Source organism: Corylus avellana, chromosome 3 (assembly GCF_965113065.1).
Source record: "Corylus avellana chromosome 3, dhCorAvel1.hap1.2, whole genome shotgun sequence".
In the NCBI taxonomy this organism is placed as follows: domain Eukaryota; kingdom Viridiplantae; phylum Streptophyta; class Magnoliopsida; order Fagales; family Betulaceae; genus Corylus; species Corylus avellana.
Window position 1 is genome coordinate 3,347,076 of NC_142492.1, and position 25,434 is coordinate 3,372,509.

Below are 25,434 nucleotides of genomic sequence, written 5' to 3' on the forward strand. Positions count from 1 at the left end.
AAAAAAAAAAACACTAATTTTTTGTTTTTCTTTTTATTTTTAAAAGCTCTATTGCTTAAAAATAAAGCATTTTCTACACCCAAAAAAAAAAAAAAACACTAATTTTTTGTTTTTGTTTTTGTTTTTATTTTTAAAAGCTCTATTTACCAACAAATTCTCAAACATGCACCTAGTGTCTAATATGGTTAGTATCACATGAACTTACAAACTGAAGTATAAGTCTATAGGGCACTCCAATGTAATTTACAATTAAATTTAATTATTTAATATCATATGGGCTACCATATCAAGTTGTATAAATGGATTTAATTGTTAAAGTTACCTTGCTAACTATAACACTCAACTGTTCTTAAGGGGTAACTCGATCGGCTGTGACCCACGCCTCATGAAGTGGAGATCACTAGTTCGAATCTCCCTTCTCCCTTCCATTGTGTGAACATGTCAAAAAAAAAAAATGACACTCAACTATTATTAACCACCATTATATCCAAGAGGTAGCTCAATCGGCTGAAACCACGCCTAATAAAGCAAAAGTCACTAATTCAAATCTTCCTCCCCTTTCTTGTGTGAACATGTCAAAAAAAAAAAAAAATATATATATATATATATATATATATATATATATATATATATATTAACCACCATTATCATTTGCTATAAAGTGAATACATGGCCCATGACGTGATCGTAAGGTCACATTATAGCCCAAACAGGCCCCAATATGACCCATGTACGTACTCTGTCTTTGAAAGATCTTGATGATTTTTTTTTTCCTCATTTAATTATTTATTTAGAAAAGAAATAGCAAAAGGAATATATCATGGAATAATTTTATGCCATTTGCCGAGTAAAACCTTTGACCTCCACTTGTGAAAATTTTAAAATTAGATCTAAAATCGTTTAACAGAAAATGTACTGCAATTTTTATTTTATTTTTTATTTTTTTTCCTTTGCAACTTAATGGTATTTCTCCTTCTCTTCACAAGTGGAGGTCAAAGGTTTGACCCAGAGACCAAGTCTTCTATTATCTCACCAAAAATATATATCTAGAAAGTCCCAAAATCATCCTATCCCAAATTGCATCATATGAACTCAACCCAAAAAAATATAGAGGATTCTCACTTTGAATGCATGGAAAAGATTAAAAAAAAAAAGAGAGAACATGCACAAGCTTGTCTATTAACTACATGAACTACAAGGCTATTCAACCTAAATGTTTTTAGGCTAGGGTTTCCATATTCCAATTTGCCCTAGATGGTAGAACCAATACAGCATGGAGAAAAACAATATTGCTCTTGTGTATGTGGATCAACAAAGAGGTAGTAACGAAACATTTGGACAAATGAAGATAAAAGCAGGTCAGGAATACATCTAGAGATTCAGATAATAAATAAGTGGTGAAGTAAAGAATTAGCCTTCTAAGAAGCAGCAACTACTTCAGTTTTTGTTTTATCTTCCTTTAGTCTCTTCCAGTTCTCTGCAGTATCAATTACTTCTCCAGTTTTTATCAGGTAACGGACTCGTTTACCATCTTCAAGGATTTTATGACCCACCCGACTTGCTACATTCTGTTCTTTTGAGTAGAGCATCACATTCGAGCTGTGGACAGGCGCTTCAATCTGGAATACCAAATTAAAACATATGTTCGTGATCGGCAACGAGCAAATAAAAAACCGTATACATCAATAAAATTCAAACGAATATCAATTTGTGCTGTCCATAAATTGCCAAACACAACGGGAAAATCAAAGTATCAAGAATCCTAGTTTTAAGATCACTAGGTACTCAGTTTCCACCTTATGCATCCAATGTAACAATAGGATGTGAGGAATATTAATATTAATATATCTATTTGCCAATCAGCATTTGAGCTCAAATGGTACTTCCTTCCTTTGTAGCAAGGTGAAAGGTGAGGTCGTAGGTTCAAGTCCTACTAGGTGCATGTGTAACTTTGTAGAAATGCAGTAGTGTATATTAATAACTAAGTACAATTGATGAATTCATGTTTTCAATGGAGTAGTAAAAATAACCTTAAGAATCTGGCCTGGCTGATCCTCTCCTTTGCTCTTCACATGCTTCGTCTTCAAGTTTATATCTTTTATTATCACAGAGCTGTTATGCTTAAAGATCTTAGTAATCTCACCAATTTTGCCCTTATCACGTCCAGATATTAATTTCACCGTATCTCCCACCTTAACATGCATTTTGTGTAGAACTGGAAGGCTGTTTGGCTTACATTCCTTCCGCTCCCATCGCTTGAGCTGCCAGGCAAATAAAGAGACCCAATAAGAACATTAGATGACATATCAATCCTGTAAAAAAAAAAAGATTATTTATAAAGAAAACACTATATCAACGGTAGGCCCATAACCTCGGTGAGAGGCCAAAAATAAATTGAACCCATCCCATGTAAAATGACACCAAGACCTTGTCTTGGTTTTGCCAAACTAAAAGTTTTAAGTTTTATGCATCTCCTTCTGCATTCACCAATAGGTTACAGTCAAATAAATTTCCCTAAATGATTAAGTGCCACAAATAATGGATATAGTAGAATGCTTCAAACAATTTTGTGTCTACCCCTTTAGTAGGTCAAATCCAATTTCTTTTCTTCTGTTTTTTGGTGCAAAACGTACATCCTATTTTCTAAAAACTAGAGAAACAACTCATCAACAAGAACATATGAGGATAGGAGCCATAATACTAACCTTCACTAAAATGAGACATGGCTTCTCTGTTGGCTTGGCCTGCATGTGAAACAAACAGAAAAGATGTTATCAAGTGATCCCACTTTTGGTGGGGGAGTGTTACAAATTCTAACTACAAGGTAAATGACATAAAAACAATCCTGTTAGATTCAGATATACTCTAAATTAAAATGGCAAGTATAATAGGATCTATAATCACCAAAAATGATTCATTTTCTTTGTTTTCCATTGCAGATGAAATTTTAGTTATAGGATTCGTATATCCAACTTTGTGGGAAAGAAAAACAGAAAATACGAAGCTCTTATGAAATTTTTGGCTTCTCAAATTGTCAGGGTGCACTAAAGTCTTGCAAAATTCTGGTCATTACTCTCTTTGATCTCCAGGAAGCATTATCACCAATGACAATGAGATCTGAAAGTGATTAAAGTCACCCTATAATATCTACAGATGACCTTCCCGTCAGTAAGCTAAGTTGATAACAGAACAATTATCAGGCCTAGAGGGTTAAAAAAGTGAGTCAAAAGGGGCCCAACAAATCAGAAACATGAGCCCAGGCCACTGTTAAATACTAAAGGCAAAATTGGATGGCAGGATGACAGTATCCATGCTGGGCACAGATATGTAAATGCAGACACCATGATTCACCTAGCAATTATTTCCCCAGATGGTTCAAATGTAAACTGCAATGAGTACACAACAAAACTGGCAAAGGGCTGCAGCGACTTCCACTTCAGTAAGCCTGGGAAAGCAGCCACATAATCTACCAAAGTATACTAAATCATGGGCACCTTGTGTATAGAGCCTTAGCACAATGGCATTTCCCCTCTTTTTCTTTTGATTATTTACAATTGAACCTACAGCAAACCAAGCCCCACTCACTCATTTACCACCTGCAGCCAAGGCCTAAGCACATTGACATTCTTAGAAAATGAAGAGAGCATTAGATGATCAATGATCAATGCCCAATGCTCCAACTAAGCCATAATTTCTACTGATTAAAACCTACATTGAGACCTCCTAAATAGGATAAATTATACGACCGGTTTTCTTCCTTCTTGTAAGACTTTCAATTTGTCCTTACATATGGGCTTTCAAATTTATTTATTAACAAAAACTTCAAATTTTGCAAAACTGTCCAACAATCTTCAAGAAAGAGCCCAAATATGACAAGACCAAACCAAAACAACTTCTTCCAATTGTAGAAGTACCCTTTGGATACTATCCTCTTTTTCTTTCTAATAAACCTGTTTGAATATTATCATGGTTTCAATTATTGGGAGAAATTAATGTAACCAGTACAACATCTCGATTGCAATTCTCATACAAACAAAAGGAACAGTACATTAATTTGTGCAAAACCCAATAGATATCTACAAATCCACGTATAACACAAACACACAAAGTGACCAACCTGTGGGTTTTGACTCAAAGACCAACAAAGCATAGTTTCACTAGTTTCTGCTAGAACCGCCCCCATATAACTAATAAAGGACCGGAATATGAAATAAAACCAAATTGGGATTTCAACTACCAACACATTATGAGTTAAACGACATAAAGCATAAAAGAGGTTTGAGGTGTAGAAGTCAAACAAACACCAATTTTCAAACGATCCACTACAATATTACCAGTAAAGAAATAGAACATGAGAAAACAACCATAGTGGCAACTCTAAGAACTAGCACAAAGTAAAAAGCTACATTGCACAAGAAATTTGAGAAGAAAAGCTACAATCTTGAAGTACCCATTATATATTACCAACAAAGAACAATAATTTGAGAAAAATAAAACCAAAATGAGCACAAGAAATTTGAGAAGAGGCTTAGAGGAGAAATGGGATAAGGTACCGGCACAGCGTAGAGAGTGGGCGGTGAGAGGCGCTGACCCAAGAAGGAGTTGGAGGAGAGGGAAAGAGAGGTCATAGAGCTCTGAATTGCAGCCACGGCCGCCATTTTCAATGCTTCTTCTACGATTCTGTGGCTTTTGCTGCGAGCTCTATTGCTTTGGTCCTGATAATGTCATATGGATAATCGAGCGAAGCAAAAAGACAATTTTACCTTGCGCAAAATATATATCGGTTTGGGGCTCCAAATTGGGCCTCGTTGACATGACCCAACTTGTGCTCTATCTTTCTCTCCCACTCAAAACCCATTTTGGAAAATATAAATGGGTGAAATTATATATATATATATATATATAATTAATGAAGGCCATATATTAAAAAATAGGACTGAAATCTACTAGTAATTTGTATAACAATTATAAGAGAGCCCATATAAAATTCATCTGAATTGAAATTCACAATAATTTGAACAGTTAATTAGACAGATCTCATATGACACCCACTTGTCCGGATAGCTAACACAACATCTCAAAATTTATTTGAACAAGTAAATCTGAATTGAGCTCTCTCCCGTTAACAATTTGATTAGCTAATTATTGCGAATCCTTGTTTACCCTACCTACCCAATTAAATTATGGACTATTCAGTTACCTAGGTCTGTAAATTAAAAACCGTGTGCTGTTTCACGGACAAGTATGATGATGATTCGAAACCTCCTTCCTTTTTCTCCCCATGCGTAGACATGTTAAAAAAAGAAAGTATGATGATGATTAATAGTAGAGGCTATCCAATCACTGTGAGAGAAGTCCCAGGCATGAAGTCTCTTAAATACAACACAAAAAATAAGTGCGAGTATTAAATTTACAGAAAATGTTCTTTACCTTCATTTGATTTCTGAAGTATTCAATTTACAGACCTAAGGACATGTCAAGAAAAAAAATATTTATAAAAGGGGAAAAAAAGAGATAAAAGACTGAACTAAGTTGCACAAAATTACAAGGAACATGATCTGAAATTCTGAATCCTAAGTCACTCAAGCAGAAATCAGAACTACGACAGATCTGCTAGCCTTTTAACTCCTTTCAGACTGCACATAAAGCTAAAAAGCAAAACCAAAAAACCAAGGAACAAAACAAATGAACAAATGGAAAAAACCATCATCTATACTTCATAGGTGTCAGCTGTGCTATCCATAGATTCCTCTCTTTTGTGTTCAGAGATTGGAGTCTTGGTCTCTGGTTGGTCAACATCAATTGAAACTTCATCTGCTATGGAAGATAGGGACTTGTTGTGATGCTTCCTATTATGTCTTGACTTGAGGATCCGCGACAGCACTGGCACAATGTCCCTCATGGAAGGCCTCTTTCTTGGCACACTGTTGACGCATTTGTATGCAAGAGCAGCCACTTCATTGAGCTCTTGCACATCGAATTTCCCTTCAAGACGGGAATCCGCAATTTCCTCCCACCCAACTTTCCCCTCCGTATTCATCGCTGCCTACTCATCATATAACAAAAGGCATTAGATTGTCAATCATAAATTAGAATACATTGTCCCAATATTTTTGCACTCCATTCTATTTTGAGATGTCCTAATATATTACCCGAGTTGAAAAGCCAATCTAACTCACCCTCTGTCCTATATTGCTTCTTCATTTGAACTCAAAGAAACGAAATGTATGCAACACAAGCCAGCAATGATCCTTCTTTGTTAGGAAATTACACTTCTAAAAAAGTTTTCCCTCTGGGTTCAGATAAAACTATTGTGACCTTGGCTTTAAGCTTTATTCAATCATTCTCTAACAATCTGTGCATTTTCACTTATTCAAGTATTTTGTTATTCTAAAAACACAATTGAAGGATCATAACCATGATTCTAGTAATTCATGTTAATCACTCTTGCTCTTCCAGTATTATGTTCTTATGCATCTTCCATCCATATTTTTCCTTGGCTAAAATTACTATTATTGTTGTAGCCACCACTGTAATCTTCCTTGAACTTTCTTATTGCTTCATTTGCATTACTTCCGAAAAGAAAAATAGAGGGAGAGAGATCTTACGAGCTCAACGTATTCCATAAGACCCTGTTGAGGATTTCTGCCAGCTATAAGTTCAAAGAGCAAGACTCCAAAGCTGTAAACGTCACTTTTCTTGGTGAAAGTCTTTGTAGATATATATTCAGGATCAAGATACCCAAAAGTACCCCGTATATTAACCGCATGTCCGTCCACAATCTCTTCTCTTGAAAGCCCAAAATCAGCAACCTGCTTGATCCAACATAACCAGCTATAATAGTATGAGAGGCAACCTCACCAAATATTGGTTAAGGTATATAAATAGACTCGTATCTTCAACAAATACAAATAAATTAATTCATATGATCCAGAACTCAAGATTGTCTTTCAGGGGCTTAAATTTAAAGGTACTCTTCACACAGAAAAATAATTTGATTATTGGAGATAAACATAATCCACAATCAAGAAAAGAGACATACTCTGGCTCTCATGGATTGATCCAACAGAATATTGGAAGATTTAATATCTCGGTGTATTACAGGAGGAACTGCCTGAAGTGACAAATGAAGAACAAATAAGCTCCTTAAATAAATCATATACATCAGTACGTATGCACACTCAAAGACAAAAGTCCATCATTTAGTACACATGTAAGATGTGGAGTTACCCCATCATGAAGATATTCCAAGCCTCTTGCAACATCTAAAGCTATATGAACCCTTAAATCCCAGCCCAATGGTTCATGCTTTTCACCTGCATAAAAAGAAAAGCATGCTATTTATCACAAAATTGTATACAACTAAAAGATCAAAATGCAGAGCATCAACCTTCTGTGGTTAACCTCGATTTGGCCATTCTTCCATTACAAGGTCAGTTCAACCAATAAAATATAAGATTCATTATAGCAACTTGAATTCAAGATTGAACTATTGAAGCTTGTTCAGATGACAAAGTATACTACTATGAAAGTTCAAAGTTAGTACCTCAGTCCAGTAATTACGGGAGGGAAATTGAATAATTCTGTATAAGGTTTTCAATTTTCTTTAGAGTCATTTATTGGGAATCTGTGGAACTTTGATGAACTCTAGAACTAATTCATTTGAGTGGAAAAAGAGTAAACTTCATTCTTTCACTATTATCCAATACATATATTCTCATAAAATTTGGCTGCATGAGCATGATGACCTCAACATAAGTGGAGAGACGTCTCTTCAATTGCTACAATTCACCCATTCCAGAGACACATAAATTATGCATTTATAGGAACTCCAATACAGTCAATTGACATCAATTAACATATAATGTTTCATTGCAATGTGACACACAAAGCATGTCTGGTCAAATACTACTTTCAGATATAGTAAATTCCTATAATCTTTTATATATATTGTTGGTAGACAGCTTACTGTACAGATGAGATGCTAAGCTGCCTTTGCTCATATAGACGTATATCAGAATATGCTGGCCCTTTTCTTCACAATATCCAATCAAATTCACGAGATTTCTGTGATGCAACCTTCCCAATAACATTACCTGAGTATGTTTAAAGATGAAACATAAGACATTCAAATTGGTGATTGCATACACAAAGGCAAAGTTTTTCTAGAAGATTGGAGTACATTTCTTATTCATGTTTATAATCTGCTAATTTCTCCAAAAATTTTAAATATCAATATTCCTTCAATATACTCTTTCCTAAAAATTTCTCCCGTAGTCTCGCTTTCCTAAATTTCATCAAGCTCCCACACCTCTACCAAAATTTCCTGCCAAATTTACTTCACAGCCTAATATATGTTGCAGGGTACGTAAGATAGCAAAAATACAACCCATTAACCATCACTACCTCAGTCTGGAACTCTTTTGCCCCTTGCTTAGAATCAGTTGCAAGCACTTTAACAGCAACGGTCTCACCAGTTGACATCTTAGCTCTGTAAACAGGACCAAATGCACCTTGTCCTATTAAAGTTGTAAAATTACAAGTTGCTTTCTGCAGATCCCTGCATGAATAGCATTAAGCCAAAATTAAGTAAAAAGCAAAAGAAAAAAAGAAAAAGAAAGAAGGTATAGAAACTTAGGTGTGCAAATCAGCTACTACTTGTTCAGAGATCAAGTGATTATGAATTCTATTGATAGCCACAGAAAAAAAAAAAAATGGTAGCATATCTCAAAATGAAGCCTCTAGTAACTGTTCCAATGATAAATGGTGTAATGGGAGCTAAACTGAACTCGTTGATTATCGTGTAATCGTACTATTTTTGAATAAGTTGAAAAGACACGAAAGATCTCTCCCTTGAGCATAATCAACATTTTCCCAAATAGGATAAATTTGCAACCCGTTCGGGGGCACCAAAAATAAGGTAATATGAAGCCAAAATACTACTTCTATAAACATTGGACGATCTTGACATTTCATTCTTAAAAATCTGAAGACAAATATAGAGGAATGATAACAATAAGAAAATATCTCTTCCAAAACTATGTTGTATTGATTCATAAAATTTCAAGGAAAGCATACTTGTAAGAGTACTCAAGTATTCCAGATGCTGACACCACATTACTCCTCCTAAATCCGTCGAGCCACACGGACATGCCATTACGCCCAGACTTCACAGGTGAGTCCGGACCAACGGTTGAGTCAGATAATATAGTACAAGAATCAGCACCGTTTGCGCGGATAGGGATAGTTGCTGCCCTCCGAGAACTGCTATTCCCTATCTGTGAGCGCTTCCTATGGTACCTAATACAAAAGAGTGCAAGAATAGCCAAAAGCACCCCAATCACCACCCCTATTGAAATCCCGATGATCAACCCAGAAGACTCCCCTTTCATCTCCTCTTCCGTGCTTCACTACTCCCTATTGGATCGTCCAATTCATTGACCAACCTGCAAATTAGCTCATCAATCTTTCAACAGTAATAGATATAGAAAATGCCATGCGACTCACAATCTATCCTTCTCTAACCATAAAACTAGAAATTGAGAAGTCAAGCTGCAGACGCTATGTTTGATATTCCTAGCCATCCAAGAAGTCAAATGAAGATATTGACAAAACAAAACTCTAGAAAAATATGCCAAAAGAACATCATAATACTCAAACAGAAAAGTCTTATTGAAAAGTTCCATTCAAGCACGCCATGACTAGTACAAAGAAAACCCAATTGAAATTAGTTAAAGACTACCCCAAAAACCCAAATAATTCCTTAATAAATCATATCTTTGAAAGTAGTTTCACTTTGACTTCATTAAAATAAACATTCAGTTGATTTCTGCTTTTTCGTTTATGAAATCTTACTAGAAGGAGAGACACCATCTGACACAAACAGGTACTATCTGATGCTCAAACTTTCTATTTATAAATTGAACTGCAACAAATGTAGAGCAGCAGATCAAGATCAATATCTAGGAAAAAAGGGGTAAATAGTTAAAAGGAGTTCACACTAATCCAAGCATTTGACAAAGCTGAGGAACACTTTTTCCTTTTGTTCTTCTCTTTCCCTGTCCTTTCTCCCAACTCAGCTTTTACTTTCTCACCAACCAAGCAGAAGGCAATAAAAAACCAACGGATCAATGCATAAAAACAAACGAATCGACCCCAAAAACCAAACCCAGAATACAAAAAAAAAAAAAAAAAAAAAAATCTCTGTGAAGCCATTCACAGAAGTGAGAGGTTTTACCTGCTGATCATACGACAACGTTTGTTTGAGGCAGTTACATGTTTTCTGGAAGCGAAAACAAAACGAAGAAAAGTGTTTGCGAAGAAGCGAAGAGAAGAAGTGAAGAAGTGAGAGGGCGTTTTGATATTCGGAAGCAAAGAATATTAATGAAAACAACAAAAACACTCGGAGTTTTTTTTTTAAATCTTCCGACCTCCGTTCCGTGACTCGCCGTTGGCACTTGGCATGGTGAAAAAATAAATATAAAAAATATAAAAAAGGGCGCCTCGGAGGGGGAGAATTTCTCTGTTCCCAAAATGACCCTCTTAGTTTTCTGATTTGACGAATATGCCCTGCTACAACGTGGGATTTGGGTAGGGCGCCGACCGCCGAGGCTGAATGGTCTAGTGGGCGGACGTGGTTGGTGCAATGTGGGGTTCAGTAGCTTACTCAGTTACTCTACAGAATCCCCTTGGATTTGTGATTTTAGAACGTGTAATTTAAAAAGTAATAATTTTAGAACGTGTGATTTAAAAATATTTGTCTTAATGGTCAAGATTTAATTTTAATTTTTTTTTTAAATGATAGTAAAATTAAATTTGGACCATTGAAAAACTACAAAACATATGTTGTATTGTTTTTTTTAACCGAACATAAGTCAAATCAATTTTTAAAAATCGCAATTTAAGCATTTGGTAAAATATTGTGGTTTGACATTTAAAATCGTACGTTTTAAAAAACATACCTATTTGTCTGTGATTTGAACAAGCATATTTTTTCATGTTTTCAAACTGCTATTTTTTAAAAATGGACTTTTAGACGAGACATTTTTCGCAAATTTTATTTTAAAACGAACACTTTACCTACAAAACTCTTGGGGCTAAATGGACTCTATATCTATTTGGTGGTCCACTCTATCCTATAAGTCATTCTCTCTGTGACATGATTCCTGACTCTAATACCAAATGATACACTGATAATCATAAAATGTTAGACCTTATAAACTATCAAAATCTAATCTATCTCTACCTATATTTGATAGGTGACATAAAAGAGTTTAGTAAAGATGGCAATTATTAGAACACCCATGAGTCGTGTATAAGTCATATGGGGATGTATTAAATTTCAGTCACTGAATTATGGACTTGTTAATGTAGCAAGAAAGCTATGAAAGATTATGATATTTGGTGCAATGGAGTTGAACTAAGATTATGTATAATGATTATGATTTTATGCCCCAATGCAGCACAATAGCGACACATCAATGTTCAATCAATTTTTTTTTTTTTTAAGCCTATGTTGTAGTTACTGATACTGGCGGTTAATAGGTACGAAATTTTTGAGAATGGTAGAGAGCAACTATCAACAAAGCACCAAACACACCTAATCTGGTATTTCTTTCCTTTTTTTCATTACAAGAAACACACCTAATGACCCTAATCTAGTGGACTAATACAAAATTAAACGTAATAGTAAATAAAGCAGCAAAATTAAGGTGATGGCAAGGGGGGAACCCCACATCTGACCCTGATGAAAATGACATTGATCCTTGTCATTAGCATCCAAGATTGAGAGTTTGAAAATCAAACATAAATTAATTATTATTTAATACTATGTCGCATCAAATTGTAACCATCAAAACTTCAATCCATCTCATCTACTAGTTTGACCTTTAATGGTTTTTTTTTAATTGGTGGTTAAATAATATATTACATGGTGTACACCATACTTATTTTCTTTGTTTAAATCACATTTAAAGTCACAAACTGGATTTAGTGGGTAAAATGTTGCAACCTAATTAGAGATAAGGTTATTAGAAACATGCACTAACTTATCTAAACTTGACAATCTAAGAGTAGGACGACTATTTTTTTTTATCTTCTTTTTGTAGATATGTTTACACAAAAGGAGTGAGTGGGATTTGAAGAGATCTTCGCTTCATGAGACGTGATCTTCAGTTGATTGAGCTGCTCCTTAAAGACATGACATTTGTGGACTATTAAGAAAGTAATTGATCTGTTCATTGAAATATAATGATGATTCATTACATCATTTTTTTTTTTTTTATAACATTTCATAATTTATTAAAAAAAATGTCACATATCATAAGTGTCATATAAATGTTACAGATCTTAGAGTTCAGGAAAATGTCGTGAAAAATACTCACCTACCGAAGGTCCACGTGGGCATGGTGGAGGTCACGACGGATGGATCAATGCAAGTGGATATATATATATATATATATATATAAATAATAATATAAAGATGTATAACATTAATGAAACCAGAACAGAGGTAATGGGAGGGCAAATGAGTAATGAGGACTTTTATCTTTGAACATATGGGGGGGTCAATTCAGTAATATTGTGGGGGAGAGTAAATGGAGGAATGTTTGGGCGGGGATACCAAAGAGTGGTTCAAGAAAAGCATTCTACTAATTATTTATTACTTTATGCAATTTGGGGGCCGTAAAAGCAAAAACCGAAGAACCATAAAATAAAATAAAAAAGTAATTAAAGAGGTTTGAAATGAGAAAAGTATTTGGATCACCCTAATTAGCTTTACCAACTCCCCATGACATACAATTAAATAATAAAGCTAAGGGAGTGATTAGTGATTATTGGCAAAACGGTCAAATAAGGGCAAACAAAAGCATAAAAAGGGGACTTTAGGTGCGTTGAAAACGGTTGTGTTTGTCTCCAGCAATACCCTCCAACTGGAAAAGGTTTGCAAATAGGATTCATTTTCCTGAAAATAAATTCCTGTTTGGGTTTGAGAGAGAGAGAGAGAGGGTCGGCTTTCATTATGTGTGTGTGTCTCAAACTTCTCCACTTGTTTGCCCCAAAACCCCACTCTCCCAACATGCATGATGCTTCTTTTGCATGGTGACGAAAAAATTGAAACATAATGCTTTATTCATAATAATGTCCTACTTCTTATAATGCCTAACACTTAAATTAGTTCTCTCAAATTATCATCTTATTTGTGTTGTCCTTCCGGTGCGAGACACATAACTCAAAATGACAATAATATCATTAGATCATATTAAAAAAAATTTAAAAACAAAACACCAATGCCATTTGTGTGGTGCGGTGGATTCACCACCACCTTTTCTGTTGTTTTGAGGTTCATGTGACTGTTCTTCAACTCTCCGCTCTCTCTCACACCAAATATCCATATTTGGTTTTTATTTTTGCCTATTGTGATTACCAGATTTGGTTGAAGATGGTTTTGAGGTTTTCTTTGGACATTGGGCTAGTGACTTTCGCAAGTAGCTCTGTGATCAGACCTCCATTAGTGCCATTATTGGTGTTGTGGTTCTCTTTTCGATGTGTTATGAAACAGAGGTTCAATACAGGTTAAGGGACTTTTCAAGGTTTGTACCTCTTGGAAGAATTGAGAAATCTTTCTCTTACCTCAAATCGCCAATTAAGGCGACCAATTCTCTCAGAGGCTATACCAATAATTCATAGGACTGTGTCGTTCATTTGACACATTCTCTCTTATTTTATATTTACCAGCACTAATATAAGTGTACTGTGGCTTATTGTTGAGTTGCTCAGCCCTTTTTATATATATTTTTGATATGTTGTAATTGTCCTGTCCCCATTTCCCTTTCCTGTTTGCTTAAACAATAATAATTAAAAAAAAAAAGAAACATAACTAAAATTGGCTGTAACAATCATGGGAATCTGAACAAGTGCAGTTGCCAACAAATTACATACATTTTGTTATAACTTTGAGAGGTTAGATGAACTGATCATGCGGTTAAAGAGTCTCTTAAAACTGCTACTATTATTTATAACTTTTTTAAAACCCTACAAAAAGATGAAGGGGAGTGGATCATCACCAATAAGTAACCACTCCCCCAACATGATGAAATCATGCCTTGGTTGATTTAGTTCCATTTGCATTGTATTCTCCCCCCATTGACTGTGCTCACATTTATCTTGGAGGCCAAGATACTATTAATTGTGGCACGAGCATGAAGCAAGCCCTGCCCTTTTAGCCGGGTCCATGGGGGCATGTGATATGAACATGTGGGAGCATGTGCATTTGTTCTCTCTCCATCTAGTAGCTAGGCATGATGATCAACTGGGTCCTTGCCAAACCAGCTCCAGCCCCCAACACCCCCACAACTATTGGAAACAACTAGTGTAAGAGTTGTAGCCAATTGGCTCACAAAAACAGATATATAATATCTTACCATTTATATTAGATCAAAGTTAAATGTCTCATTCATGCATGGGTGTGTTATAATAGATCCAAATACTTGTTCTCGATTGACTTTCATATCATAATTGCATGCATGTTCTAGTGAATCACTAAAGAAATAAAATAGCTAAGTGAGATCGAGATTGTAGAGAAAGATCTTAAAGCCTTCCAAAATGGAGCAAGTTTTGAAAGTTCCTTCAATTGGTTCAATATTGAGGTATTTTAATCCCTTCTTGTGATGACATATATAATGGGATAATAATGCTATATAATATCCTTGCAAAGGAAAGTGACCCAAAAAAAGAAAAATACTAATAAGTCTAATATCAATGATGAAAGTTGAGTGTAACGTTTTCATTCCTTTTGAAATTTGAGAAGCAACCATTCGTTGAAAACCCAAATGACATGATAAAATAGATTGATGACTAAAAACACTCAAATTAATTAAGGATATGATTATTAAGTTTTTTTTTTTTTTTTAAATAGTTTGGAAGAAATTTTTCTAATTCAATTTACTAAACTAATTAACATGTATGTGATTTTTTTTCTGGGAAAAATCCGCTTTACCCCCCTAAAGTTTCAGGAGTTTTTCAATTTGAACCTCAAAGTTTAAAAATTGGCAATATACCCCATAATGTTTCAAAAAATTTCAATTTAAACATTTTGTCACTAATTTCCGATAAATCGGATGGAAATCTATGAAATTACGTAATTACCCTCATGCTTTTTTTAAAAAAAATTTCGTCTAATTTAACTGAAATTAGTAATGGAAGGTTTAAATTAAAAAATTTCAATGGGGTAAAGTGGATTTTTTCCTCTTTTTTTAGTATATGTATTTTTAATTTTTATATTTATTTTGAACATGTATCAATTTAATAAATTGGACAGAAGGAAACTATATATGAAGGCATGTGTAATTTCTTTGAGCCCCACGCACAATAGCATCTGGATTTTCTTTTTTGTTTTTGTTTTTTTTTTTAAGAAAAAACTTAAACAGGGACAGGTTTCCTCGGCGAGTTTATTATCCAATTTGGAACGTCTGAGGTTCATTTGGGCTCAAATAGCTCTTGGGCTTGATATGGGCCTAGATTCACCCAACTTAAATATGGGATGCCCCAAAACTTAGAAGCCTTCTTGTGTGCTTGATCCAAGCATGTACTCAGTATTCTAAGAGCATCACCATCAATATAGCTTAAAATCTTAAAATCTTCATATTAGCTATTTTTAATTAATATGAAGAGTTTTTACTTTCCAAAAAAATAGTTACAAATTAGATAATACAATTTTTACTGCAGTAAATAGTTAGCACACGAGATAAATATTTTATTGTCTCTCTTTCATTTTTTCCTTTCGTCTTTCTTTCTCTTTCACAATGTCTAATAGGGTTTTGGGAGGAATGTAACCAAAAAAAAAAATAATGAAATAACATTTAAAATAAAATAGAAAAGAATAAAAAAATTATTAGAGTATGTATAGAAAAAGCATAAGTTAAAATAGAGAATTAGCTATTTTACATAATGGTGTTGGAGATGCTCTAGAAGGTGGGATTTTAGTTTTGACAAAATTCAATTAGATAGAGTTTTTCTTTAAATTGAATTGGAAAAATTCCCTCCACTTTAATCTACAAAAATATCATGTGCCCCTTGATCAGGTGAAAAACCCATATTTTTTTAATAACATTAATAAAGTTTGAAAATTTTCTTTTTATTTATTTATTGAGAGAGAGGTCGGCAATGCATTTGACAGGCTAGAGAAAATCAACAAGCACTTCTCATCTTCTTTGGTGTCATCATTGGCATGTAGAATAATAATGGATATGATTGAAAGGCTATTGGCCCCAAATCAACTTTGATTTTGGTATTTAGAGAATGGGCTTCCCTGGATTTCTATATGACTAAATCAAGCATGCATGGCCCATAAAACAAATTTCCTTATTCAATCCATGGATGATGGATATATCCTATTGTTGTAGCATGAATAATGTCATATGTGCATAAAAGCATCTATCTCCATCTTAGTTTTTTGAAAAAATTTATGATCTGAAACTTAGGTAGAGATTCATCGTATTACGTGGTGGTTTTCATTGTCACATCATAGAGTCACTTAAGAATGTGTAATATTGTCTCTAAGAAGTAGTTTAATTGGCTAGAGATCACAGCATAAATGTCGTGGAGAGTGTTGCTTTCCTTTAATTTATGTTGTGGAAATTTCTTTTAACTCATTTGTTCTTATAACTTATGATTTTTATATGTATGTCTAATAGAGCATGTGATTTTTATAGACATACATGATCTAAAGATAAATATCAATTAAAAACAAAAAACTATGCTTAATCAAACGAGAGCTCCTACTATCATGTCCATCCTGATAACACTTATTTTGCAGCCTCTAATTACTATTTGACAAATCATCAATTTAAGAAAAATGCAAAAAAAAAAAAAAAAAAAAAAAAAAAGTGAGAGCAATCACACTAAATCAGATAAAAAAAAAACTTGTAACCGGCAAGACCCAAGTCAGACCCACGGGTATGGCAGGCGGTGAACGCCTCAAACCTTGACGGCCATGACCCACCTCAAGACCCGTTTTTAATATCTCAAAACTCGTTTCTAATGCTTCAAAATTTGTTTTTTGATTCAAAACTAAAACCTAAATGTAAAAAGGTAATCGTTTATGGATTTGATCATCCTAAAATATAGTTTATTTTGGTCCAACTTATTTTTGTACATTTTTTATGCTTTTATTTATATGTCGGTCATTAATTAAAAACTATAAAAAGGGTGTTACGAAGATGATCCTAATAAAAGATTTTCTCATACTAAAAATCTCATTGCGTTTAAATATTCTTAACCACGTGAGTCATGAGTGCACTCTAGGACTTGGCATTTGGCAAGGCACGACTTGGCCGACTTTCACGAGGGGTTGCGTCCTCTTCGTGACTTAATGCCAAATACCAATGATTTTTCAAGAACAATTATTAGGGTCTGAAAATTTCCAACAATTTCATTAGTTTGAATTTCAACCCAAATTCCCATAAAAAGACAAAATAAAATAAATAAAAAATAGAAAATCAATCACATCTTAAGTCAACAATATCAACAGTCCTACAGGCTACAACGAATGTGCATTTGTCAGGATCAGAGGCCCTTGTGGCCTTGTCTGACTTACATCGGCCAGCTGCCTGATCACAAATGCTTGGTATTGCATCAATCTGGGCCACACATCCGATCATTGTGGGTCCTAGATGATATGGCAATATGGACAAATTTATTGTGAATTTAATCACGAGTGGATATTCCTACAGCATTTTTTTTTTTAAAGCTTTCCCAGTTCCCACCTTGCATTTCCCATGTGACTATTAAGAAATTAAATTTTGCCTAATTAATTTTTTTGGTGTTTGGCAATCATCTTCTTTCTTTTTTTTTTAACCAAACGAACCGTTTAGATAAATTTCTCTGCTCCAAACGACAAGTACGGATTAAGTTCTTCGAGAAAGAAACATTGGTGTTGTTGACAAATTTATGTAATTATTGCTGGAAACACGTGGAGTTGTTTTAACTTTCATCCAAGACCCGAGAAAATTCTTTGAAGACCCAAAAGTTAACTAAAATTCTTTGACCAAATCCCCCATTCCATTCACGAATCACGTCCATGCATTTCAGAAATTTAATACTGCTATATTAATATAATGTTGTTGGTATAGTCCACGACGACCCTTTTGAATACTGTCGTAGTTGTATTCTGACCCCCTTCTTGGTCGTACTCATCCGGCTACTTAAAAAATTAACGCAGATGTTATTTTGATTAGTTCAGAATTAAGATGTTAAAAATATAGCCGCCAAAGAGAGGAGTGAGATCTAGACGCCATCATGGGTCTTTCTCCCCTCCTTTCTATCTCTTTTCGGATTTATAAAAGTTCTCGGCTCAAAATCTTTGGAAGATAGATATAATTCCTTATGCCAGACCCAACATGACACGCGTATTCCCACCGGCCACCTCTCGGCTCTCGCCCCGCTGTCCGTCAATGTTTTCTATTATGTAGGGTTTTGTTTTTGATTTATTTTCTCATGTATTTTTCTGTTTCTTTGTGTTTCGCTTTTGGGTTTGTTTCTCTAGATTTGAGTTCAGTAGCAATCTATGGGGCGAAAGTTTAGTCGTTTTTTAAGGTTTTGTTTATACGAATACTTAAGAGTAACGGTATTGGATTTCGGGTCTATCTTTTATTTTCTTCTCGTTCTTTTCTGAGAGTAAATCATTGATCGATGTGGAGGAGTTTTCAGTCATATAGAATAATTGTCACTATGGTAGATGTAGTAAAGAAAATTGCGTTTGAAAATAAACTTGTAGCAGAGATGAAAAAGCCCTGAAATCAATTACCAGACAGGGACTAGAGACATGATTCTCTAAAATTTGCTACAAATCTAAAACTAATAGCCCGAAAAACTATTGTCCTCAAAAGGAATATACTAGAGCCAAGGCCGGCTCAGTGTTTTTTGGGGCCTTAGGCGAAACTTTTAAATAGGGCATTATTTTTTAAAAAAATATTTATATATTAATTAAATAATATTTATTTTAATATTATTATTATATTTAGAGTTTTCATTTTTATTAATCTTTACAAAAATAAACACAACAATAAAAAAAAAAAATTTATTTTTATTTTTATTTATTTATTTTTATGAATCCTAACTTCTTTGATACACATGTTTCAAACAAAACTCACCAAAAAAATTGACAAAAACTCATACAAAACCCACAAGAAAAATCAAGCACAGAAATAACATTACAATTTTTTTTTTATTTTTATTTTTATTTTTATTTTTATTAATCCTTACTTCATTGATACACATGTTTATCTTTTTCGCCTAGCCTCTCTCTCTCTCTCTTAATCTCTTTACATCATGGTTTGTTTTAAGTGAAACTAAGGAAAGAGAAAAAAGAAAATAAGAAGGGAGGCTATTAGTAGTGGAGAAGAAAAGAGAGAAAGAAAAAGAAATGAAAGAAAGTGGGTGATTAGATAGGATTAAAATGATCTTTCAATATTAAATAATTTCGGATGAATACGTAGATATGCTCTTTTTAAGTATAAGAATATTTGTTTTTCTTGGTTAATTGGTCTTATATTTTTATCATTGGCTTATTATATTGATGCCTTATTAAATTGAGGCATTTTTTAAATTACTTACTTATCATGATTAGAGGCTTTAAGTTTTTATTAAAAAAAAAAAAAATTAGGCCTAATTAAAAAAAAAAAAAAAAAAAAAGGGCCTTAAATTACAATATATATATTATTAAAAAAAAATTGGATAAATTTTTTTTTTTTTAGTCTTATTAATTCGGGAGTTCTAGGCGAGCGCTTCACTCACCTAGTAGTGTAGCCGGCCCTTACTAGAGCTTTTATATAACTTTAAATATCAACATTTTAATTATTATAATATACAAATCTAACATTGTTTATCAAAAATATATCACACAGGCACATAAAAATATTATAAACTAAGTAAGCATCTCAAAAGTTTGAAGAAGCTTCCAGTAGTCGGCCGCAACTCGCAAGCACAATTTAAGAGGTGCGTACAGGTACAGGTCTTCCGCGTCATTTTCTCCTGCAACTTTTGTAATCTTTCCAGGTGAAAGGCAGATAATATATTTTATAAATTTAAATTATATTTTATTTTCATATAAGTGTGTACGTGACTCTTTCCCGATGAGGACAATATGCAATATGCTTATCCATAATGTCGTACTATGTTATAAAAACATTTATCATTCGCACTACCGACATCTTATGCTTAATTGGAAAACGTTTTTTTTTTTCTTTTATCTATTAAAAACAAACATAGCTTGATTTTCTTTTAATATTTTTTACTTTTTTACTATGATGTGATGTAATTTTATAATTGTTATTAATGACCTAGGACATTGGAAACAATCAGTACCACCGGCCACCGGCATTTATCACATAAAAAGTTTGGCATCTTTTCCAAGAATGACACATTGGATTGGACCATCATGGATGTTGTGGTTGTGGGAGTTAGCCAAGTAAAAATTCTTCTACTATTAACTTTTTAAGGTGGTGAATGGTTATAGCTGGAATCATATTATTAAATGCCCATGGCCGTGTGAATTAGGAAACTCCCACTACAACTTTTTTAGAGTTCATTTTTGCTTTGCCTTTGCATGATTAAAACATAAAGTTACTGATCGATTCGGACACATCAACATCCTCTTTCTCTATCGAAATTATATCTTTTTATAAGTGTGAAACATTCCTTAAACATAACTTTGTTCCTAATTTTATCCAGGTGCATGTTCTTGAGCTTCCACGCTTTTCTTTTTTTCTTTTAATTACAAACAATTTTTTATTTTTTATTTTTTATAACAAAAACACAAAAAATTTATCTTATAAAAAAAAAGGTTTTGCCGAAGTTTTATCTTTCTATTATGTCATGATGACGAGAGGAAAATCATGACGTGCACTTCAAGTTCAAGGCTTTGTCTATTAATTGATGATTAGATAAAAGAAATGCGATTCTTTCTGCTTGAAGTTGCAAAATTATATCGTTTAAGAGCGTGGCAAATGACAATCAATCATTACCAAGATTTTTGCAATTGGCAGGGGAAAATGCTTTCATCCTTTCACCTTTGTCTGTATATATCATGTGGTTTAGAAATAAATTTTACTGTTATCTTATCTTTATTTTACTATGCTGACATGATAGAATATAATTCCATTATAAGAAACCTTACAAGAATAATAGGTTAAAGAGCGCTGCAAACCTATTGCCACTCCTCTCCCCTTCTCCTTTACTACCATCTCCCTCCACTTTTCATTCATTTTTTTTTTTTTTTCTTTTTTTATCTTTCCTGTCCACCGCTATCTTACCTGATTTAATTGGGTTTCTAGATTTATTTTATTCAAAATCAAATCTAGTTTTCTTTATCAATTCCATCCATTCATACTACCGTTGATTGTGCTCACGGGCCACTCTTCTTCCCACCGTCTACCATCATGCATTAATCTATTGGCCACGAGCTGGTGCATGGGTCCCACGTGCTGCGTGTCATTGACATTGTCACTAGTACAATTTCAGTCTGTTAGATCTGCTCCTCCACAGTCTCACGCGCCGGTCTGACTGCACCGATTGCCGATCCAGTTTCTATGTCACCAATAAGAGTGGGGTGTTTTGCGATTTTTTGTTTCTATTTATGTATTTTCGTTTTTGCTCTTGGCCTCAACTAAGGAGCGATAATTAGGGTATGATGGGTTATCTCTCACAGCCAGTGAAATAAAGTTTTAAGAAAATTTGGGGTATTCATGTCTTAGATCTAATATGCTTTTAGAAGCAAGAGCAAATTAGTTCTATAAGAGAAGTTGTGTATGAATTAGCGTAGACTGCTGTCATAGATAGTTTTTTATTGTGAGATTTTATTGATTGTATTTATGATGTCATATTAACGTAGCTTTGGGTTATGTTATGTAAAAACGTTATGCTCTGGGATGTTAGAGTTGTTATGCTCTAGCCTCTAGATCTTATTTTGAATAAAATACAAAAGATTCCCTCTTAAAAAAAAAAAGAAAAAGAAAAAAAAGGCTTTTGAATTAGCCATTGGCCCCTTCGTTAATATATATATATATATATAGAGAGAGAGATGGCCTCCACCATGTTAGTGTACTGAGATAAAAGTAGCTAGAATAAACGTATGATATATAACATTTCTCATTTCATATATAATTTAGTATTCGATTGTAAATTTTTGTCTGAATGGTTATGCATTAATTAACATGCTTTGCCTCATGCATGTGCTGCTGTGCATGCAAAGGTCTAGATCAAGGCTATGCAACTCACATTACCATGCCATATAATTAGCCGTGAGAATATTTGATAACCAAATTCATAAAAAAAGAAAAAAGAGTAAGATCAATGTGTTGTTTGTCAAACACCAAGACATTATACTTTTTTATTTTTTATTGGTATATATAGAAAAGTGAAAAAGTTGTATTGAAAAGTAAAAATTTTATTTTGCAGTGATTTTTATTTTATTTTAATAGTAATAAAAAGTAAATGATATGATATAAAAAATAAAAATATTTTAATCTAATTTTTTTTTGAAAACAAAAAAAAACGAATAATATTTAGGGACACCCAAATTTTCTTTAAATTGGGCCGAATAAGATTTATTAAACTTAAACTATTAAATTGACATATATTTTTAAAGTAAACGGTTTTGACATGGGAAAATGTAGACATTTTCTACATTTTTCTTGGACCCAATAAATCATGTTTAGTTTATTTTGTTATTTGTTTATATTATTATATGTTTGTGATGTTATAAGATTAAATTTAAGACTTATATGCTTTTATTTTATATAAATACGCACAAACACACATACACAGAGATTATATGTATCGATGCACTTTTGTATTTATAATCTGTTTTCCTAATGTATCTAAAAAAAAAATTCATCCCCCACTCCATAAATTCTAGTTCTACCCCTGGACATGCATTATTAATTATTTAAAATATGTATATAAAAATTATATATTTTAAGCAAGTATGTCAATTTAATACGCGGAATGAAAAGAATTTAGTCCAAACTATTTTGAAAAAATGCTCTCCAATTTTAGATTGACTCGTCTTGATTAATAAGTTAGATGGGTACGACTTTTTTCTTTTTAAGATTATTCCAAGATGAGGAAGTTTGAATTAAGAGATCACGCAGACTGAAAATGACGACTGTGATGACGATTGATGATGAGAATGAGAAGAAAGTCAACAAAATACTTTCAACGCTTACATTTTTACATAAACATCAGGTGGGGTCACATCCCGACCGACGGTACATTAACGCTGTTACATTTTGTGTGCCAGTTAAGCTGCTCCCGTTGGCCGAAACCCAGCCGGCGGCCGCGGTAATATCGGGGTCCTACCATTTGTACTTCACTACTGTAGCTTTCTATTTCTACCGCCTTTCTTCGTCGTTAAGCTTGCCATGTTTCGGGACATCTACTCCTTGAGTGTGACTTAAGAGACCACGTTATTTTTTATTTTATTTTTTGGAAAATACAAGATAAGAGAATTGTTAAAGCAGCATCTCCCTCTAGGATAATTCTAGTAAACCCCCTCCATTTATAAAGTATTAGTTAAATAATAAAATTAACATTTTTTGAATTGGTCCTAAACATTTATAAACTTACAATTTTGGGATAATTAACAAGGGATAAATGTAAAATCATCCTCCTGATGAAGATGACGAGGATGATTGTGTTCAAGAGGGACGATGCTGGATTGGCAAAAATCATGAGAAAATGAAATTCTATGACAAGTTTGATGTTTTATCTGCAACAAAGAAGCATTAAATATATGACAAGTTTGATGTTTTATCTGCAACAAAGAAGCATTAAATATCCAAACCTAACAAAGCCAACACAAATTGAAAGTCTTAGCGGTCAAAAAAGAGTAATTCCATAAACAACTTTGAATTCTAGAAAACCATTGATATCTAGGAAATTTATTTCTCCGATGCTTCGTTTTTTAGATGTTGATGTGCTACAGTAATAAAATCTAATTGTACGGAGCAATTTGTTATTTAGGCTAATCACATAAACTGATATTGCATTTATCCAAATTAATAAATTAACATAGTATTAAAACAAAGATCACGAACTCGAACTTTGATTCTATCTTAATTACAATTTAATATTTCGACCTCACTCGTTGAGATTAAAAAGCACATTAATTCTTCTAAAAGAAGAGCAAGTAGATTATACATTTCAACAATAAAAAAGAAAGGAAAAATAAAAATTATTGTTCATTTGGTAATTTTTTGTTACTATTGTTGTTATTATTGTAGCAAGATGAGAATCTAGAGATAATTACATAATATATCAAAATAACGCATAAGATTCACATGGAAATATATTATTATATTAAATAGTAAAAATTTTAAAACTAAAGATGGGAATTTAAAATTCAAGATTTATTCGAGATTATCCTCAAATTCTGGAGTTAATAATTATCACAAACAGTAATTAAACAAAACCCAGACCTCATGTTAAGCATTTTCTCTTAAAACGATGGGCTGGGAGCCTGGGAGTCCCTGATTAAATCAGAAAAAAAGTCCTTTCCTTTTTGGTCTTCAAGTAGACGGTCTAAACGCGTGCCACGTCAGGTCAAAATAGTCAAAAGGACAAAGGTTCTTATCTCCACGTGTCAGCCCAATTGCTCCAGTAGTGTCACTTCGCCGACTTAAAATGCAGAGCGACGGCTCAGTCAGGGCTATGTCATGTGTGAGTCACGTGACGTAATCGCATCACGGTGTATCGAATTGAGCCGCAAGAGCTGCAGGACCCACGCCATCCGTCGCAGCGTGTAGGAATAAATTTATTTATTTTTATATAAATTGATTAAAAAACTCCTCCACGAAAAATACGAGATGAAAATGTTTATGGTGTCCAGCTAAGCAAAAGTGTCATGCGTGATCTGATTTTCTATTGTTTAAGAGTAATATTTAATCACGTGAATTTCTTTAATTATAGAGACATTTAAAATATTACGTGTGACATCCCACGTATTAAGTTATATATTAGGTGTGTACTAAAAATAATTACATAAAAGTTTCAATAATATTAATCACTCATTGTATTATTATGACTTGCATTTCCCAAAGTAGTGATAAATGTTACAAAAACTAATCTAATACTTTTATGTGATATTGAAATATTATGCATCCACATTCATGGTATATTATATAAAAGATAAGTGGTAGGGAGCCAAATAAATAAATTTAATTTTTTTAAAAAAAATTAACATGGCAATAATTTTTAAATTTAAAAAAAAAGCAATTTTCTCTCTCTTGTTTGCTACTCACAGTTTGTCACGTCAGTTTTAAAATTTTTGTTAGTTCATTTATTTGGCTCTTTAGCACTTTTCTATATAAAATTGAGCTATTAATTTACTGGATTGTGGGATGATTGTTTACAATTACATAAAATCAAAAGAAATTT

General features: G+C 33.3%; 2 protein-coding genes across 2 annotated transcripts; both read right to left on the reverse strand.

Annotated features, from left to right (window-relative positions):
- Positions 1-1,141: 1,141 nt before the first annotated feature.
- Positions 1,142-4,745, reverse strand: RPL24 (Translation protein SH3-like family protein). The gene is made up of 4 exons (XM_059586362.2): positions 4,554-4,745; positions 2,706-2,744; positions 2,031-2,261; positions 1,142-1,619 (listed from the first exon to the last, which is right to left on the reverse strand). The coding sequence occupies exons 1-4, from the start codon at positions 4,656-4,658 to the stop codon at positions 1,419-1,421; spliced, it is 576 nt and encodes a 191-aa protein (XP_059442345.1). The 5' UTR covers positions 4,659-4,745; the 3' UTR covers positions 1,142-1,418.
- A 686-nt stretch (positions 4,746-5,431) lies between these two features.
- Positions 5,432-10,434, reverse strand: CRLK1 (Protein kinase superfamily protein). The gene is made up of 8 exons (XM_059586360.2): positions 10,238-10,434; positions 9,079-9,446; positions 8,407-8,560; positions 7,970-8,096; positions 7,231-7,316; positions 7,043-7,114; positions 6,609-6,812; positions 5,432-6,046 (listed from the first exon to the last, which is right to left on the reverse strand). The coding sequence occupies exons 2-8, from the start codon at positions 9,390-9,392 to the stop codon at positions 5,711-5,713; spliced, it is 1,293 nt and encodes a 430-aa protein (XP_059442343.2). The 5' UTR covers positions 9,393-9,446; positions 10,238-10,434; the 3' UTR covers positions 5,432-5,710.
- Between the last annotated feature and the right edge of the window lie 15,000 nt (positions 10,435-25,434).

What these genes read in the sequence shown, in the direction of transcription:
- RPL24 (XM_059586362.2), bottom strand. Translation starts at nt 4,658, where the DNA reads ATGGCGGCCGTGGCTGCAATTCAGAGCTCTATGACCTCTCTTTCCCTC. An exon ending in CATGTCTCATTTTAGTGAAG is followed by an intron (nt 2,262 to 2,705) that starts GTTAGTATTATG and finishes TTTGCCTGGCAG; the next exon opens with CTCAAGCGATGGGAGCGGAA. An exon ending in AGCCAGGCCAGATTCTTAAG is followed by an intron (nt 1,620 to 2,030) that starts GTTATTTTTACT and finishes TTGGTATTCCAG; the next exon opens with ATTGAAGCGCCTGTCCACAG.
- CRLK1 (XM_059586360.2), bottom strand. Translation starts at nt 9,392, where the DNA reads ATGAAAGGGGAGTCTTCTGGGTTGATCATCGGGATTTCAATAGGGGTG. An exon ending in CAAAAGAGTTCCAGACTGAG is followed by an intron (nt 8,097 to 8,406) that starts GTAGTGATGGTT and finishes AAACATACTCAG; the next exon opens with GTAATGTTATTGGGAAGGTT. An exon ending in TGGAATATCTTCATGATGGG is followed by an intron (nt 7,115 to 7,230) that starts GTAACTCCACAT and finishes TTGTCACTTCAG; the next exon opens with GCAGTTCCTCCTGTAATACA.